General features: G+C 42.6%; 1 protein-coding gene across 2 annotated transcripts in view; it reads left to right on the top strand.

Moving 5' to 3' along the window:
• Positions 1 to 12,529, top strand: part of SUPT3H (SPT3 homolog, SAGA and STAGA complex component) — a 493,606-nt gene extending 481,077 nt beyond the window's left edge. The window contains exon 11 of one of the 2 annotated variants that reach the window (XM_062186207.1): positions 11,498 to 12,529. In XM_062186207.1, coding sequence (XP_062042191.1) covers positions 11,498 to 11,539 — 42 coding nt within the window. In that variant the 3' untranslated portion in view covers positions 11,540 to 12,529. The remainder of the gene's footprint in view (positions 1 to 11,497) is intronic. The other variant, XM_062186206.1, reaches the window with a different exon arrangement.
• The last annotated feature ends 4,110 nt before the right edge of the window (positions 12,530 to 16,639 follow it).

Raw genomic sequence — 16,639 nt, 5'->3', positions numbered from 1 at the left:
AGTGTTCTTATATCTTATATTGATTTCCTTTAAATGAGGATGACCTAAATTGAATATTGTTACTTACTCACCAAGTATTTACTGAACATATAAGTATATGGCATTATGGGAGCTGTAATACTGGGCAAAAGAGCATTTAAATGGTAAAAGTTATTAATTAACATACTTGGCAATATTAACATTTCCAAATAGAAATATATGTTAGAGAGTTATAGTCAAAAGTGTTTCCAGAGTTGAGGTTATACATTTAATGAACATACATTTGTTAAAAGTTGAAATTCTCCAAGCATATGATTTGATTATATGCTGCCATAATTAAATTAAAAATATATATACTGAATACAAATAGAAGCACCTAGCACTTACACAGGCTTTGCATTTTACCAATGCTTTCATGTTCATTATCATGGTCAAACTCTCTCTTCTGCAAAGTTAGATTGCAATACCATGTTTTAAGGTATTACAACCTTACTTGACTTTCTTTCATTAAAAGTTGGACTCTTTAATATCACCATATAATTAATTAATTTTAAATGAAGAATTGTAAAGAAGGCATAGAGTCTCTATATGTTCATTTCAGCCTGGGTGGCTACATGGCTTATAACAGTCAATGCATGAAAATGCCTAGATTGAATAAATTAGCAAAATCACAAAAGGAAACCACTATAGGAAATAGTTTTACACATGTAATTGCTGAAACCCTCTAGTGAATGTGTCAGTCTGTACTAACTAAATAAATTTGTTTATAGACATGTTCTGTATTAGCTTCCACTCTTTCACAGTCCTGTGCCAAACAAAATCCCACTAGAAGTAGGATGTTCACACCCGAGTAGGAGTTTCTTGGATAAATATTTTTACTATATGGAGACCAAAACCACTTTTACAAATTTCAGACTTTGATTGAAATACTATATTTCTTTAGGTTTTTGCCTCCCATCTTTTCTCCCGGTAGCTACTTGTGTGTGAGCTCGCCTCCTTTCCCCTGCCTGGGTTCTGGGGTGCAAGAGGCTGGTTGTGCGCCCAAGGCCAGCATGTCCTGAGTGTGTGTGGGAAGAGCAGCCCACCCAGTCGCTGCTGCTACCGAATGGACTAGAGAAGCAGAGAAAGTTCTATACGCCAAATCATTTTCCTTTCCCACTCCTAAAACCTAGCTAAAATGATTTGTCGAGTTAATTCAGTATAGATATCATATATCGCAAGGCTGTGTTTTATAGGTTGCCTACTTACCTTTCAGTTGAGTGCTACATGAATAGAACACATAAAGGTAAAATTCATTCATCCTCAAAGTGCCATGGTAAGGTTTACTGAAAAATTCAAGACACATTCTTTCATAAGGATGACTCCCATCTCAACTTTTTAAAAATAATGGCTTCTCAGTAAATCTTCAACTTTATTTTCATTTATTTGAAAGAGAGAGAGAGAGAAAGGATCTTCCATCTGTTGAGTCACTTCCCAAATGCTCACAACAACCAGAGTTAGGCCAGACCAAAGCTGGGAGCCTGGATCTCCTATGTGGGTGAATGGAATCCAAGTACTTGAGCCGTCACTGGCTGCCTCCCGGGACGTACACTAGTAGGAAGCTGGAGTTGAAAGTGTAGCCAGGAGTTGAACCCAAGCACTCTGCTGTGGAGTGCAGAAATCTCAGCTGGTGTCTTAACCACTATGCCCAGTGCCTGCCCTGGTCTCAATTTTTGCCAAACAGTTTGGAACAGAATCTCAAATAGACATCTTAATTCTCTAGACGTAGACCTTATAAAGATCTATTTTGTTAATTTGGCTGTTGACTGATAAGACAAAGTATTTTTAATTGTTCAACAACTTCTGTTAAAAGTAAAACTAAGAACTTTTTTTAAAATGCTAAACCTAAACCTTCTCCCTGTTCTTGAGAGATAGTGTGACCAGTAAGCAGTTGACTTGGCCAACAGTAGCAGTGTCACCAGGAGGGGATCTGGGCCAGTGCAGGACCCTAGTTACTGTCATCCCAGAAGTCCACCTTTTAAACGATTAGACTCATAATCAATACAATGAACATTGTCACTAACCACATAAATAATCTGTCTGACTTGCGATGATCCATACCTTGAAGAACTTACTATTTACCATGATAGCTCTGTTCAAATTTATCTTTCAAGGTAGAGATGACACTTTAGATATTTTAGAGGTAATTTTTCAAAAGAACCAAGGCAGATTGTAAATGTCCATGGCACATCCCATTAACACAACCGTGTTACAGCAGTGTAAGTGCACAGTGTGTACACAGTGAAAGAACACGCTCACAGTGCCTGAAGAACACCTAACCCTAGGGACAGACACCGAGGTTTGGAAGAGGCATGCCCTCCCATTGCAAGACCACAACAATTCAGTTCAGAAATAAAAGGCCAAGAGAGTATTCCAACTTAATTTAAAGTGTTTATCAGGCTACAGCAGTAATCCAAAGGAATTGGTTGAACACTTATGTAACATGAGTATTTTCTACCTGGATTTTGCTGAACACTTGGTACTCTGAGTTGGTGTCTTGGATTTAATCTTCATTGACTAGCCTATGGATCACCATTTGAGAACAAGAAAAGTCATGTTTTTGCTCCTCTGAGTCTTATCTGGAGCACCTTTCTGCCTCCCTACCCATTCTCTTTACATCTCCAGCTCAGGTCCTCTCACTCTCCAAGACTTCTGCTGCTCTGTTCCATGGATCCCGTTACACTTTATTCTCATTTTGTGACTCCCATCACTTGTGTCATTTCGCATTTAATGCATGTCTTCCATCAGACGTTCACCATAGAGGGCAGAAACCACACATCTGAGCCCGCTGTACGCTCTGCACCTTGCATTCAGTGTTTGTTGAATGAGTGAGTGACTGAATGACAGTAGTTTCATCAGAAATACACCTTCTCAGGGGACTACCAAATGTGATTGATTTCATTAATGACTATCTCCTGATTGTTCTTTGTCACAATCTTTGTACTCAGTATCTTCAAAGAATCCTTAGGAACCTTCGTTACAATTTATTTGTCACCCAGTCAAATTGATGTTGACCATTGACAAAACAGCTATTGATGCTCATGTTCATATTCCTTGGATAGTGTTTTTTGGGTAAAGACTGTTGAGGCAATGTTTTGTTTTTCTTTTTAACCTGTATCATAATTGTCTGAGACCTTGAAAACACAACTGAGCAACATGACCATAAAACCAAAATTGTAAAAAAAAAAAAAAATGTTGTATATTATTTACTATACACTTTTCATAAGCTACTTATAAGTTATAAATTAACTGTTGTTTGCAGTTTTTCAAAGCAGAGTGTTTGAACCTAAAAAGTTTACACAACAAGATAGTTTGGCAGTGTTGTTTTCAATGACTTGGATACTCTTCTGGCAGGCGAGGTGATTGGCTTGATTGATGAATGAGTCTTCACTCTAGAAAGTTCACCTATAAGGAGGAGCCCAGAAAGGCTCCCAATGGGAACTGAGACCTAGTATCAGAGTAACTATTTGCTTTGCGCCACTGCCAGTGGTTGGCGTATCAAGGACACTAGTTTTCTTGACAGTTATGGCTGCTGGTCATCTTGTGAAATGTTAAAGGTGTGGGCTAAGCCCAGGTTTGAGAAACTGAGACTACTCCCAGACCCTGCTATCATGGCAAACATGTGTTAGCATTTCTCATTATTGTCCAGGGGAAACTAAGCTCCCTGCTAGGCAAATTAATTTATTCATTAAGTGGTCATTTATTAAATGCCCTAACTTATATGCTAAGCATTGGGCTAAGCCCTGGACATACAGAGATAAATAAAACATGAAGTGCCCTGCCTGCTGGAGGGTATAGGTCAATCAAGAGAAATGAGAACTAACTGTTGCTAGAGCTGAACCTCCCAGAAATTGTAGTTTGCATTACTAACTCCTGCCATTTCAGTATTTTTCACTCATATACTTACATAATGTGTTTGCAGCTTGGAATAATTTCAGACATCTGTGTTTTCATTGTTTATAACATAAAGTAGCTAAAGAAAAGTTTGACATTATTGGCATTAAATTGTTATTAACCATACATTTATTTAAGTTTATACAGCATCATGGAAAGAATAATTTATACATGGAAGTGATACCCTTTTAGTCTCATAAGATAACATTTATTTTAAAAAACCTTCTCTCTAAATGCAGTGTTTATATCAGCCATTTAGTTATTTTGCTCAACAACAACAACAATAGCTAAAAAAAAATAAAAAATAAAAAAAAAAGCTCTCATATAATTTGAAATGACTTGGGCAATTAGAAATGGTAATTTATAGTAACTAAATTTAATTTAGGGATTTTTGTATTCAGAAACAGCTTGGTAAGAACCCAGGACTATAAAAGCCCAACATTAGTATTCTTTAACAAACTAAGAAGAATCTGACCCAGAGAGAAAAGCATGCATAAAATGACAAGTTCCTTAAGATTTATAGGCTTAGGGTAACTTGGAATAGAATGAGAGTTAATGCTATGTCTTTTCTGCCCATTCTGCCAGCCAGAGAAGACCTCTTATTTAAAGGGCAGGGCTCCCTCCGCTGTTCTTAAATCAGGACTCTGCTGTGTGACAAACTGCCCTCCCGTCACAGGGTATTTATAACATGGGGAAGCATACAGAAAGAATGTTTAAGGAAGAGTTCCGCGTGTTGTTACAGCACTATACATCATATGGTTCAGTTTGGATTCTCTGAAATATCAGATTTAGAATGAAATTATCGAAAGGGGAAAAGTCACATGGCAATGGTGCAAACAAGATGTGCCTATTTGTATTTATGTTTGCTAATGAAATTCAGCCATGATTCCCACTTTGATTTTAAGAGCCTCAGACCACCATTCAGCTTTTTCATTATAATTAAATCTCTTGCCCACCCGCAGACACAAGGGCCACAAAGAAAGGGGGCGTGGTTTTATCTTTTAAGAAGCTATTGCATAGCTTTGATATGAAGTTCCAGGGCTTCAAAGATTTCTAGTATTAAAGCAAAACAGTATGTCTCTCAGAGTGCAGCCATCTCCTTAGGCAAATGTGGGGGCCAAGCGGGGGCACAGATTCTGAATCCAGTCCCCCACAGAGGGCAGGGCTGAAGTGGGGCAGATGAGGGCGATGGACAGCCTGAGTTGGGTATGGTCTTACTTGGTGTAGTCTCCAGGTTGCAGTCATAACAGAGGGAGGAGAAAAAGTTATAAGCACAACTGAATGTTACTATAAAGCTTGGGAACGGAGAGGACAGAGAAGGGGACTAATTTAGTTGACTTGTGAGACAGAGTTTATACGTGAGGTTCAGAAACGTACCCATTGCTAGCCCAGCTCAGCTGAGGACTCCAATAACCCAGACATGTGACAGGGGCTGTGAAACAAACGGGCTGTTGCTTTGCTTTACTCCACTCCCTCCCTTCCTTTTCCTCCCAGCCAGGCCCAGCTGGTGAGCGTGGAATCCTTGCCCTGTTTGCCTTCTTCATCCCTGTGGAGCAGAGAAGAGCATTTGGGAAACCCGCAGACTCTCATGATCCAGGATAGCTCCTGTGGCCCCCAAAGTGTGCAAAACCCAGAGTCTGCCCCACACTCAGTTACTGGGGAGCTAATGATACTTTTGGAGGAGTGAATGTACGCTCCAGATCTTTTTATTGTCCCTTTCATGGCTAATTTTAACCCAAACTGACCAATTGGGAACAGATCCAGAAGGCCACAGTATTGGCTCAATCTTAAGTAGGCACCGAGCATAGCTTTAACAAGACTTCAACAGAAATGTCCTAAAAGATGCATACATTTGTCTCAGAACCTTTCAGCCAGGTATATCTGAATTTGATATTTTGTCCATTTATCACAAATATTATCTGGGGCACTCAGGGAAATTCAGTGATTCTCCAAGGGAGAACTAATCATACAGCAGAGCCAGCAGTAGAAATAGAAGCTCCTAATGGCCTGGCCGCTTCTAACTACTTAGCTGTCCTGCTCCCAAGGGCTCTGAATCTGGAAAAAACAGTTTCTTTCTCTGCATCTGTTTCCCCTATTATGGCCAGAGATGCTAAGCTCATAGCTTTGGGCAGAATCGGAACCATCCATAAAGAGCCCTAGCCTGAGCCCAGAGTCCTGGGTTCTCTTGTGACTGTGGATGGGTCACTGTCTCTGGTTATTCATTTTTCCATCTGTTCAGTTAAGAATTGGGCAAGGGGCAGGCCCTGTGGCATAGCAGGTAAAGCCTCTGCCTGTAGTGCCTGCATCCCATATGGGCTCCAGTTCAAGTCCCGGCTGTTCCACTTCCGATCCAATGCCCTGCTAATGTACCTGGGTAAGCAGCAGAGGATGGCCAAGTGCTTGGGCCCCTGCACCCATGTAGGAGACCCAGAAGAAGCTCCTGGCTCCTGGCTTCAGCCTGGCCCAGCCCTGGCCATAGCAGCTATTTGAAGAGTGAACCAGTGGATGGAACATTCTCTATCTCTCTCTCTTTCTCTTCTCTGTCTCTCTCTCTCTCCCCTCACCACTTCTGACCCCCCCTCCCACCAGTAACTCTGACTTTCAAATAAATAAATCTTAAAAAAAATAGAATTGGCCAGCGCCGCGGCTCACTAGGCTAATCCTCCGCCTTGCGGCGCCGGCACACCAGGTTCTAGTCCCAGTCGGGGCACCGATCCGGTCCCGGTTGCCCCTCTTCCAGGCCAGCTCTCTGCTGTGGCCAGGGAGTGCAGTGGAGGATGTCCCAAGTGCTTGGGCCCTGCACCCCATGGGAGACCAGGAGAAGCACCTGGCTCCTGCCATCGGATCAGCGCAGTGCGCCGGCCGCAGCGCGCCTACCGCGGCGGCCATTGGTGGGTGAACCAACGGCAAAAGGAAGACCTTTCTCTCTGTCTCTCTCTCACTGTCCACTCTGCCTGTCAAAAATAATAATATAAAAAAAAATAGAATTGGGCAAGAGGAGTTCACAGAGACACATTGCAATTTCAAACTTCCTTTGTTCCTTGATTCTGCATGTTAGCGAAAGGGTTGTGCAGTTTGGGTAGCAGCCTTAGTTCCAGGTTCCTTGCTCGTGATGGTGTTAGCATGTTGTGGCTGTGTTCCTCAGCAGCAGCGTCTCAGCACCGGGGAAGGAGGAAACCATGCCTGGCCGCCTGGCCTGACGTGAGGCATGGGAGAGCCAGCCCAGCTGCTGCTAGCATAAAAGCCGTGGTCTCAAACCTTCAATTTCTGTCTCTTCCACGTCGGCTTCATTGATGCCAACGCTGGGATTCCGTCAAGCATGATTGCTTGCTGCGTCACCTGACGCTCTCTGGAAGCATTCCATTTCTCGACGAGTCCATCGTGAGGTCCCATGAATGCAATACTCGCTCATTCTCCATGGTTCAGGCATCCGAATCACTGGGCTGCTTCTAAAGATGCCGAAGGCCGAGTGCACTCAGACCAGCGCACTGGGCAGGTCCGGAGCCGCGGCTGCTCCCCCAGGTGATTCTAACACACAGTGCTCTACACTCGACCCTCTGCTGCAGGGCAGTTCGGGAAATAAGCAGTCAGAGAGGATGCCTCCAAATGGAAGAGGATTTTTGACCGAAGGTTCGTCTCAGCCCTCTGGAGTATCGTCCCAGGCTCATCTAGTTTAAATTCAAAGTAAAATTTTAATTTGCCCTTTATACGATGTTTAGTGAGAAAGGAGTTTGTTAAGACTAGGAAAATATGTTTCTGTAGTAATCTGGGCGGAATAAATTGTGCCACAATTTCAAGGAGGGTTATTTGTTTTGTTTTGTTTAAGACAATGTGGTATAATGAAAAGAACACAGGCCCTGGGTTTTAAATCCTGCATCTCCCACCAAGGAGTCATGTCATTTTAAAAAGTAGAATATGAGACCTGGCTTGCTCGTTGTGGTAAGGCTCCAATTAGATATGGACATGAAGGGCCTTCATAAACCATAAAACCACGAACTCAGCATTTTTTAATCTTTGCCACTCCCTATTTTGAGAAATACGTAAATCTCATGCCTCTTCCAAACATTATTTGAAATTAAATATTGTGACTAAAAGCAAAAAAGCAGACAAAGGCTGCCTTGTGTCCTCCCGCCTCGGGAGCGACCTCTCGGTCCATCTTCCTCGCCGAAGTTCAGACGTCAGCATTAGATTGGAAACTCAGGAACACCAGGGACCGCCCGACCTCTTGCTGTCCTGTGCTCCACCACGCACCAGAGCCGACACAGAGTAAGAACTCAGTAAAGATGCGCTAAAATCTAATTAAGCCAATTTATAGGAATTCAGACAGTAGAACCAAAATCCTCTTTAGGAGGCCTTTGAGGAATGAAGGATTTGTGAGAGAATCTTCTGGGACCTGCTGCAAGGAGATTCTTGTGCTACTGTATTTAAATTTGAAGAAGCAAAAAACAATACAGAACGATAGTAATGAGATGAAATATAAGTCTGGAGGGGGGTATCTACAGCTACTGCTTCATTAGGCCAAAGGGCACAAATAGCACACACACAGACGTATTTAAGTTGGGACTACAGGATAAGTTTTGCAGCATATTTATCTTCTTTTGCATGAGGTAATATTAACCTTTGGCTTTTTAATATTAGTTTGTATTCTTTAAAATATGCCAGTTGATGATGACCTATTAAAAAACAGAAGTAGTCACATAGGGATTTGAATGTTTTCTCTAGCTTGTCCATATACAGATAACCACAACAGAAAAATATTCTTGAATCAAGGCAAGCAAGTGGCACAGTGGGTTAAGCTCCAAAATTACCAAATTTAAAAAAAAAAAAATTGGAAGTTACTTTGATCCTCAATTGAAAGCCAAAATCAAAAACCTAGAAACTACAATTGTCCCTTAAAAAAACCTAAGTATCATTTTTGGTGTTAACTTTGAGAGATGTTAAAATGTGTAAACTTCCCAGCAGATTCACAGAAGCACAACTGGCGGTTGCCAAGAGGCCACCATCAGACATCAGAATAAAGCTCCAGTGGGACATGGCATGGCGGGGGCCAGCCGGCTGGGGGAGGTCTGATTGTGTTACTGATTTGTTTGAAACTCTTGCTAGTGAGTGGAATCCTGGTCGTTTGTAGTCCAAGTCTGGGTCTTACTAACCAGCAGTGCCTGTGAAGATGCAGGACTGAGAATCCTTCATGGGATCGGACAGAGAGGAAGTGGGGTACACAGTGTTTCCTGAGAATGTGGCCGTGGAAGGCCCTCACAGCAATCCATGTTTAAATTTAGCTGCAGCATTCTCCACACAAATAGAGAGATTTCACAGTTGACACAAAGATGAGCTGTCCTCATCCGTCTTCCGGGAACGCTGCTTACTCGGGAAGGGCTGCCAAACGCGGGAGGTTCCCACCATGGCCCTACGCAGGGAACGCACATCCTTTGTACATCAAAGGGGAGAGCAGTGAGTCAGGGTGGAGGACCCTGGGGGATTGGTTTGCTGAAATTGCACCTCACTAATTACACATGATTGTTTGTTCCTTCTTTATTTTAGAATTAGAATAGGAAGAACTCATTACAGAAATCTAGGTCAGCTCTCAACTTTGGTTTTCTCATTAGACTTGGCTGCTTGAGAATCCATGTTATTTAAATAAGCCTGTCATCTTTCAGTTGTTTGCAAAAAAAAAAAAAAACCAGTAATAATCATCTGTGAAGGTGAGTTGGTGTTTCCAAAGTGACCTTTTCAATACGCTAGAGAATCAGATTGTGCACCCTGGGAAGGTTAAGCCGGATGATTTCGCAGGTAAACTCAGGCACCACTCACTTCCACCGGTTACCTGCAGGAGACACCCAGCTGTCCTCCTGGGCCAGTTTGTCTTCTTGTAAAACCATCGCTGTGCTTTGGACATGGTGTTACATTAAAGAGCGTCACGTGGCTGTAAAACCGAAAACATCAGGGGCGACAAGCTCAGAGTGTTCCTTTGGCATAAGCCTCTCCGGGGTGGTCGGAGGTGGTGGAGGCGGTGGAGGCGGTAGGGGCTGTGCAGTCTGAGACGCCCCTGCCTGTGGTCGTGGAAAGACACCCTGGCCGTTCCCTCGGGGCATCTGTGGCTCTTTGAGGAAGTCATGTAATGCTGTTCCCCAGGGCCGGAGAGGAGGAGAGAGAGCTGGAATTCTCTGGTCCTAGGGGAACATTTGCTGCACTCCAGCACCGTGAGGAGTGAGCTCACAGAAAGGAGCGAGACTCGGAATGTGCCACTGTTTGCCCCTTGCTACTCCCATCCAGAGCGGACTGCACAGCAGCAGGACCCACAGATGAAATCTCAGCCAGGCTGCGCAGCCTGGCCTAGTAAGCCCTGTAAGCAGGGTCTTCCAGAGAAGGGTCACATGCTGGTTGAGTTTATGGTGAACAGAAGGGGATCCAGAAAACTGTGTTTCACCCTGTGTCACTGCTCGTCTTTCTCAAAAGGTTGAGTTCGCTTTTTGGGTTTTGCGTAATTGCTAGTGCAATCCCCTTTAGAGATGGAGACTCTTCAGTCCCTCTGTAGTATTATCTGGATTAGAAAAGGTCATTCTATATTTCCTATAATCTGGCTGTGGACAGTAAATTTGTTGAGCTGAAAGTGGAGACTCCAGAATAGCCCCAGAGTTACTAGCTTCAGGGGGGAAAAAAATCCCTAATACAAGATTTTATCATGTTTCTCCATTTTTTTTTTAAATAGATTATAAAAAATCCATCTAATTGAAGGTCATTAATTCTGATTGTGACTGTTACTAGTTTCAATAATGAAAAATATGCCAGTAAAGGGAGAATTTTATAACTGAGGCCTGAATTTTAATTCTGCTCTACTTTGTCCTCAAAATAATATTCAGGACGTCACAGAAGCCCTGTGTGGTCCAGATCTTCCAATGCTGCAGTACAAAATACATCTCTTGGGATGAAAAGCCAGCAATTTTGCTTTCCTTATTGGAATATACTGTATTATTGCAGTTAATATCTATCTTCCCAGTTTCTTTTATGGGAATATTTCCCCCCGTGCATATCCACATGTACACAAATGTATGTGAAATCAGGTAAACTGTGAATCTTCTGTCTCTAATATACAGAACTCCTTTGAGATCATATTTTAGGGGGAGGAAGGGCCTCTGTTGGTGTCTGTTCCCATACCTTTTCACTCAGACTATAAATTAGGCCTGGGAAGACTATAATGAGTCAGTAATTTATAGACTATTAAGATACTTAGTTAGAAATGATTCTTGAGCATGTCGAATGGAGAACACATGTTTGTAAAAGACAAGCAGATCCAACAAACAGCTCTTTGGCCTAACCAAGCCCAATCAATTAACAAAATGGATGTCTTATTTTGCATATCTCCTGCTTCCCAAATATAGACTCACCAACCACTTGTTAACCACACTGACTTCTTAACAGACAGAATGGTTGCCGTAGCTTTGCCACCAGAACTGTTCAGATTAAGCACCCCGTTCGACTGTAGCCAGCAGAGTCTACCAAACAGGAAGAAGGCTCTGCTTGCTTTTTGCCTCCTTTCCTTTGGCTGGATGTGATAATTCATTGCAGATTTCTTTTTCTTTGACAGAGTGCCTACCGCAGGAGTGGGATGGCTTTTCTAGCCTGCTGATGTGACTGTGGCCGGGCCTGCAACAACAGGAAAGGCAATGTTATACTAAGGGTATTTCTTTTCCCTTCCTCGGACAAAATAAAATACAAGTTTGCCTTCTTGGTATCCTAGGGAGTGGGCTGGCTTGTTGTGACTGTGCACCGGCCGACTCCTGCACTGCTCCAGCCCCTCAGGCCTGTGTCTCATTTACTAGATGGGCCGGAGCGCTAATCCATGGCAGGATGTTTGGGATGGTGTGTAGGTGGGCAAGCATGCAGATCATACAGTCCTGAAATTTTCATTTGGAGTGGGTGTGCTGCCCTGCGCTCACATATCTTGAAAGCAGTGTCCTCCCCCAGCCCACTTGTTTAGTCTGTGCTTTATTTGATGCATTTCAGGACCCTGATTTGGAACAAAGGAAACTAAATTTAAAGGGCAGTCAGTCTTCCCCTCCTACTGCCCTCCAAACTTTACTTCCCAACAGTCATTGGGAAAAAAATTTACCTGAACTTAGAGCCTGTCCCTTTCAGAAACTTACACTTATGGAAGAGTTAATGGACCCAATGAACTGCCTGTTCCCACCCCTTCCTCCCTGGCAGCCAGCTGCCACACATGTGTCATTTGCATGCTATCTCCCAGCCTCCGGCCATCCTCCTATCAGGCGTGGTTTTCCTCACCTAGAACCTCTCTCCCTCTGTCCCCTCCTTTTCCTGTTCCTCCAATCCCAGGCCCACCAGCTCCCTAGTACCTAACCCATTCAGAAGCAGAAGATTGCTTCCAGGGAGGGGCAGACCGAGTGCTTCCTCCCTCCAAGCTCCCATACCTGGACTGGGAACACATGGGGGTCAAGTCTTGCCATAGTAGCTCAGCTCTCCCTGTGGCATCTGTACTGTGTCTAGGAAATGAGGAACTGTAAGTTTTGAGAACAAATCAAAATGTAGCAGACATAATTGTAAAGTTCCTTGATTAAAAATGAATTGCAATAAAGGAAGTTTTGTCTTTCATTCTGTAGTTTTGTGTAATTTTACTTTTTTTCCTGGTTGTTACACACCCTGAAATAGCCTTTGTAAAGAATTAATAAAAACAGAAATGAGATGCATGAAAGACTTTCTTCCTGTGACCGAGTCATTGTGAGTCTGAGTTAATGATTATGCCATGCTACTCACATCTGCTAACTGTCACTTACCTGTTCTGTGTTCATCTTTTTGGGAAAAAATGCATTTTTTGGTCAAAAATGCAGATATAGAATATCGAAAAATTTTCCAAAGGTTTTGATGTTCCATCTGTGCTTGTTGAAATGTATGATTAAACTTTTCTTTTTATCATCATTCTTATTTTCCTTGGCGTCCCTAATCATGGAAAATTATAAGCCTTCAGTAAACATCCTAACTTTTAAAACGACAGCATTTATTGTATTTGGTTTCGATCTGCCAGGCTTATAGATGGTATAAAATTTTCAAGGACTAATTTTTCAAATCAAAATTCCTTCTCTCCCACATTATACATTTTAAAGTATGCATAAGGCAGAAAATATAGGGTTTGGCTTTTTCCCTTCATTTTATTATACCTGATCTCCTTATAGTCCCAGAGAAGGAAGACTCAATGTACATTTCTCTCAGAAATATGACAGGTCTGTGTTTTTTTTGGTCTGGCGTATGTTTGTCTATCTTGAACCGGCTGACAGGTAATTATTTATAAAATCTGGTTTTGCCCAGTAAGTTCATATAATAACCTTTCACTTTTCATCATATGCCAGTGAGCTGAATTTAGAATAAAACAAGGTCATTTATGTCTGTCCTGAACCAGCCTAGGTGTCCCTATAATTGCTCAGTATTGATATTTTTAATTTTTTTTTTTCCCTTTTCTACACTTAGGTTCTTTCTCTGACTCTTCACAGACTAAATTTAAAGAGAAATAAAATGTCCACAAGCAGCAAGTATACAGGAAAAAAAAACCAAAAACTCGTGGTAGGAAAGTTTCAGAAAATGTGACTCAGTAAATTGTAGTCTCAAGATTAAAATGCTGTGTAGAATCATCTGTTAGAGCAGAAAGGGCCTGAGCGATCACTGAGGACAGGCACTGATTGTACAGCTGGGAAAAGCAGTGGCTTCCCAAGACCTGGCAGGAGTGCGGGCCACAGACTGGAGGTGAGAATCCATGGGCCCTGGTTTTCGGTCCGGTGATACACACTCCACTGTTCCGAGTTTGCACGAGTATTACCAGAACTTACAGGGAGTTCCTGGCACACGTCTCCCAGACAATAATGGAGATTCATCTCAGTGACACTAGTCACGGGCACATACTAAAGCATCAGTGCTGTTTATTAAAATCTTGAAAGGGTTTATGGTGTGAATTAAATGGCCTGTGTTTCCTTAACACAGGAGACTCAACTGTAAATCGAATGTGAGTACACAAATAAATAGAAAAATAGCCTCTTTTTCTGGAAAACTGATGTTGCCCCCTCGATATCAGGGTAAAAAAAAATAGAAATACTTCTCCTTTCGCCTAAATTTGGAAATAGGACTTTCTGAACATGCCATGTTACGGTTATGTCATTAACCTTCCTGCTCCATATATTGTAATAGTTGAGATTCAAAAATAGCATTCCAGTTTTAGAACCAAGAGTTTGAAAACCATCAGCAGCACAAGTATTCTTTTAAACAGTGCATATAATTCCTGTGTCTGGGGAGAACTTTATTAGTGTTTGTTCCTTGTTTTTATAAAATAATAAACAACCCAGGTTTAGTGCTTTTACCACATAGAAGACAAATACACGTAACTGGTGATTCCTGGTCTGAAAGAAAACAAGTTTACTTGTCTAGAAATTACAAAGTTTAATTTTATAAAACAATTTTATAGTTCCCAAATCAGGCCTCGCTCTCCAGCTTGTATAACCCCCTCGTGTTAAACTGAATCACTACAGAGAACGTATTCTCTCATCTCACCTCCTGGAATTTAGATAGAACCTTCCCAAGTTGCATTTAAAATTCTACCATCAACGATGTATACATCTCATAAACTATTTTACAGTTTCCTCTATGCTCTGGCTGAACATTTCATAGTACATAAACACTTCTGCAAATGATCTAAGGGCATCAGGTTGGCGATGCCGTAGCCGTGGCCCCCACAGAAAGGTAATTTTCTAGTTATGCATTTTCTTATTTTGATCTCACTATTTGAAATCCAAGGCGGAATTCTTGGTGCTGTGTTGTACAGTGGGAGGCAGGCGGGAGGGAGCAGGGACTTCCAGCAGTTTGAGTGAAGTTGTATTCATTAAAGCCAAGGCTTTCTGCAGAGGGCATCAAGCCAAGCTCGAACAACAAAACCATGCCTGCAGGAACGGGATGTAAATGTGACGGTTAAATAAGGGCCAGATGCCTTTTAAAACTCAAATATTAAAAAGTCATATCTCTTAAAGTAAGTCCCAAGTGTTAGGAGTAGGGTAGCGATAGCATGGCACTTTAAAAAAAGGAAAGAGACTTGCATTTCTTTCCTGGAACAGAATATCAAGTATTGAAGCCGTCGTAAGTCATGGAAATGTTGGGAATGGAGCATATTTTAAAACAATCAGTTCCTACAAAAGCACCAGAAACCCACAGACAGTATTTCATTGTTGGAAACCGCTGTGATTCTGAATAGGCCATTGTGTTCATGATCCATTCGCTGCTCATCACTGCTCAATGTTCTCTGTTATCATTTCTTTCAAAGGAAAAAAAAATAGGAGAAACCAAGAATCGAGATGATGAAAATACTCCACGTGCTCTCAAGAATGAGGCTGTATGTCAACATTTGGATGTTTGACATGATAATCGTAGCACGCCACACACTGTGCACACTGGGTGCTCACCACTCTGCCGCACGATAAGCACTCTTGTTCTCCCTGTTGCCCACAGATGGGAGGAGGAAACTGAGGTACCGCAGGTTAAGCGCCTGACACAGAGTTTTCCAAGATGGACTTAGCATTTGTACCCGGGGCGCTCATCTCAGAGCTCCTGCTGTTAGCTACTGCTGCTCCACAGCACGGCCTGTACTAGAGATCTGTGACAATATAGTAAAGACAGCTGCTGCCTGACCTTGAACCTAGAAGCATTTCCCAGCACCAAAGAACTCGATCACAAGAAATTTCCATTTCAACCCTACATTCCTTCTCTACCAGCAAGAATGTTGTAGATGAATTAACATTATGTAATAGATGGTAGAATATAGTAATATAGAACCAAGCCAGTTCCTCAATGTCTCAAACCTTCAGATACATGCGCTTGATCAAAATGAGAACTCCCTCAAAGACCCACCTTTCTAAAGGCTGGGTTTCTCCAAATGACTAATTACACAGGCTACTATTGGTGCTTTCCTACAAGGTATTTCTCAATGTTACAAAAGAATTTCCATCTTGCCGACATGTGTTTGTGGTGATAGATACAGAAGCACATACGACAGTGCCCCCAAAACTCTACACAGATGGCTCCTGAAGTGTTTGCTCCTTAATTTTGGTGGTCGCCACAGTTTCTCCCATCCAGGCTTTGTGGGTGGGTGGGTGTGTGTTTGGGGGAAGTGGTGCACATAGATAAACAGAAAGGTGGAAAGAACATTGCTGATGGCAATTTGAATTGCAAATGAGAATTTTGCCCTCCTACTTAGGAGTTAGCAGCTCCTGAATTCAAACTTCTGGTCTATTCTGCCTTAGGACAAGTCACTTAATTTACTTGGATTTGCTTCTTCCAGCCACTTGCCCTGGGAGCAGTCAGTTCACCCGAGAGGGCATTGGTCCCCCCGACCCCCACCACTCTTCCCTGACCTGTAAGTGCCAGTCATGCCAGCAACCACTTAGGCAGCTGGTGGGTTGGCTTGCTGTGCTCTCGGGGGTTTGGCTGGTAAGGAGACAGTGTGCCCAAGTTGCTCCACGTAGTTTATAACTGACACAGCTACCAGGAGCCAAATCAGCATGGGATCAGCTTTCCATGTTCCCAGCCCCACAGCAGATCACCAAGTCATGGGGACCAGGTGACATCAGACCTGAGTGAGTAGGTAGGTCACTATGCCATGGGGAGCCAACTTCAAACTGTAGCCAGGTAGCTTCATAGCTTGCATCCAGCCCCAAAAAGGGGTAAGGTAGAAAGCCCC

Source organism: Lepus europaeus, chromosome 3 (genome assembly GCF_033115175.1).
Source record: "Lepus europaeus isolate LE1 chromosome 3, mLepTim1.pri, whole genome shotgun sequence".
In the NCBI taxonomy this organism is placed as follows: Eukaryota; Metazoa; Chordata; class Mammalia; order Lagomorpha; family Leporidae; genus Lepus; species Lepus europaeus.
The sequence above is the reverse complement of the archived record's forward strand: the minus strand, read 5'-3'. Positions and strand labels throughout refer to the sequence as shown.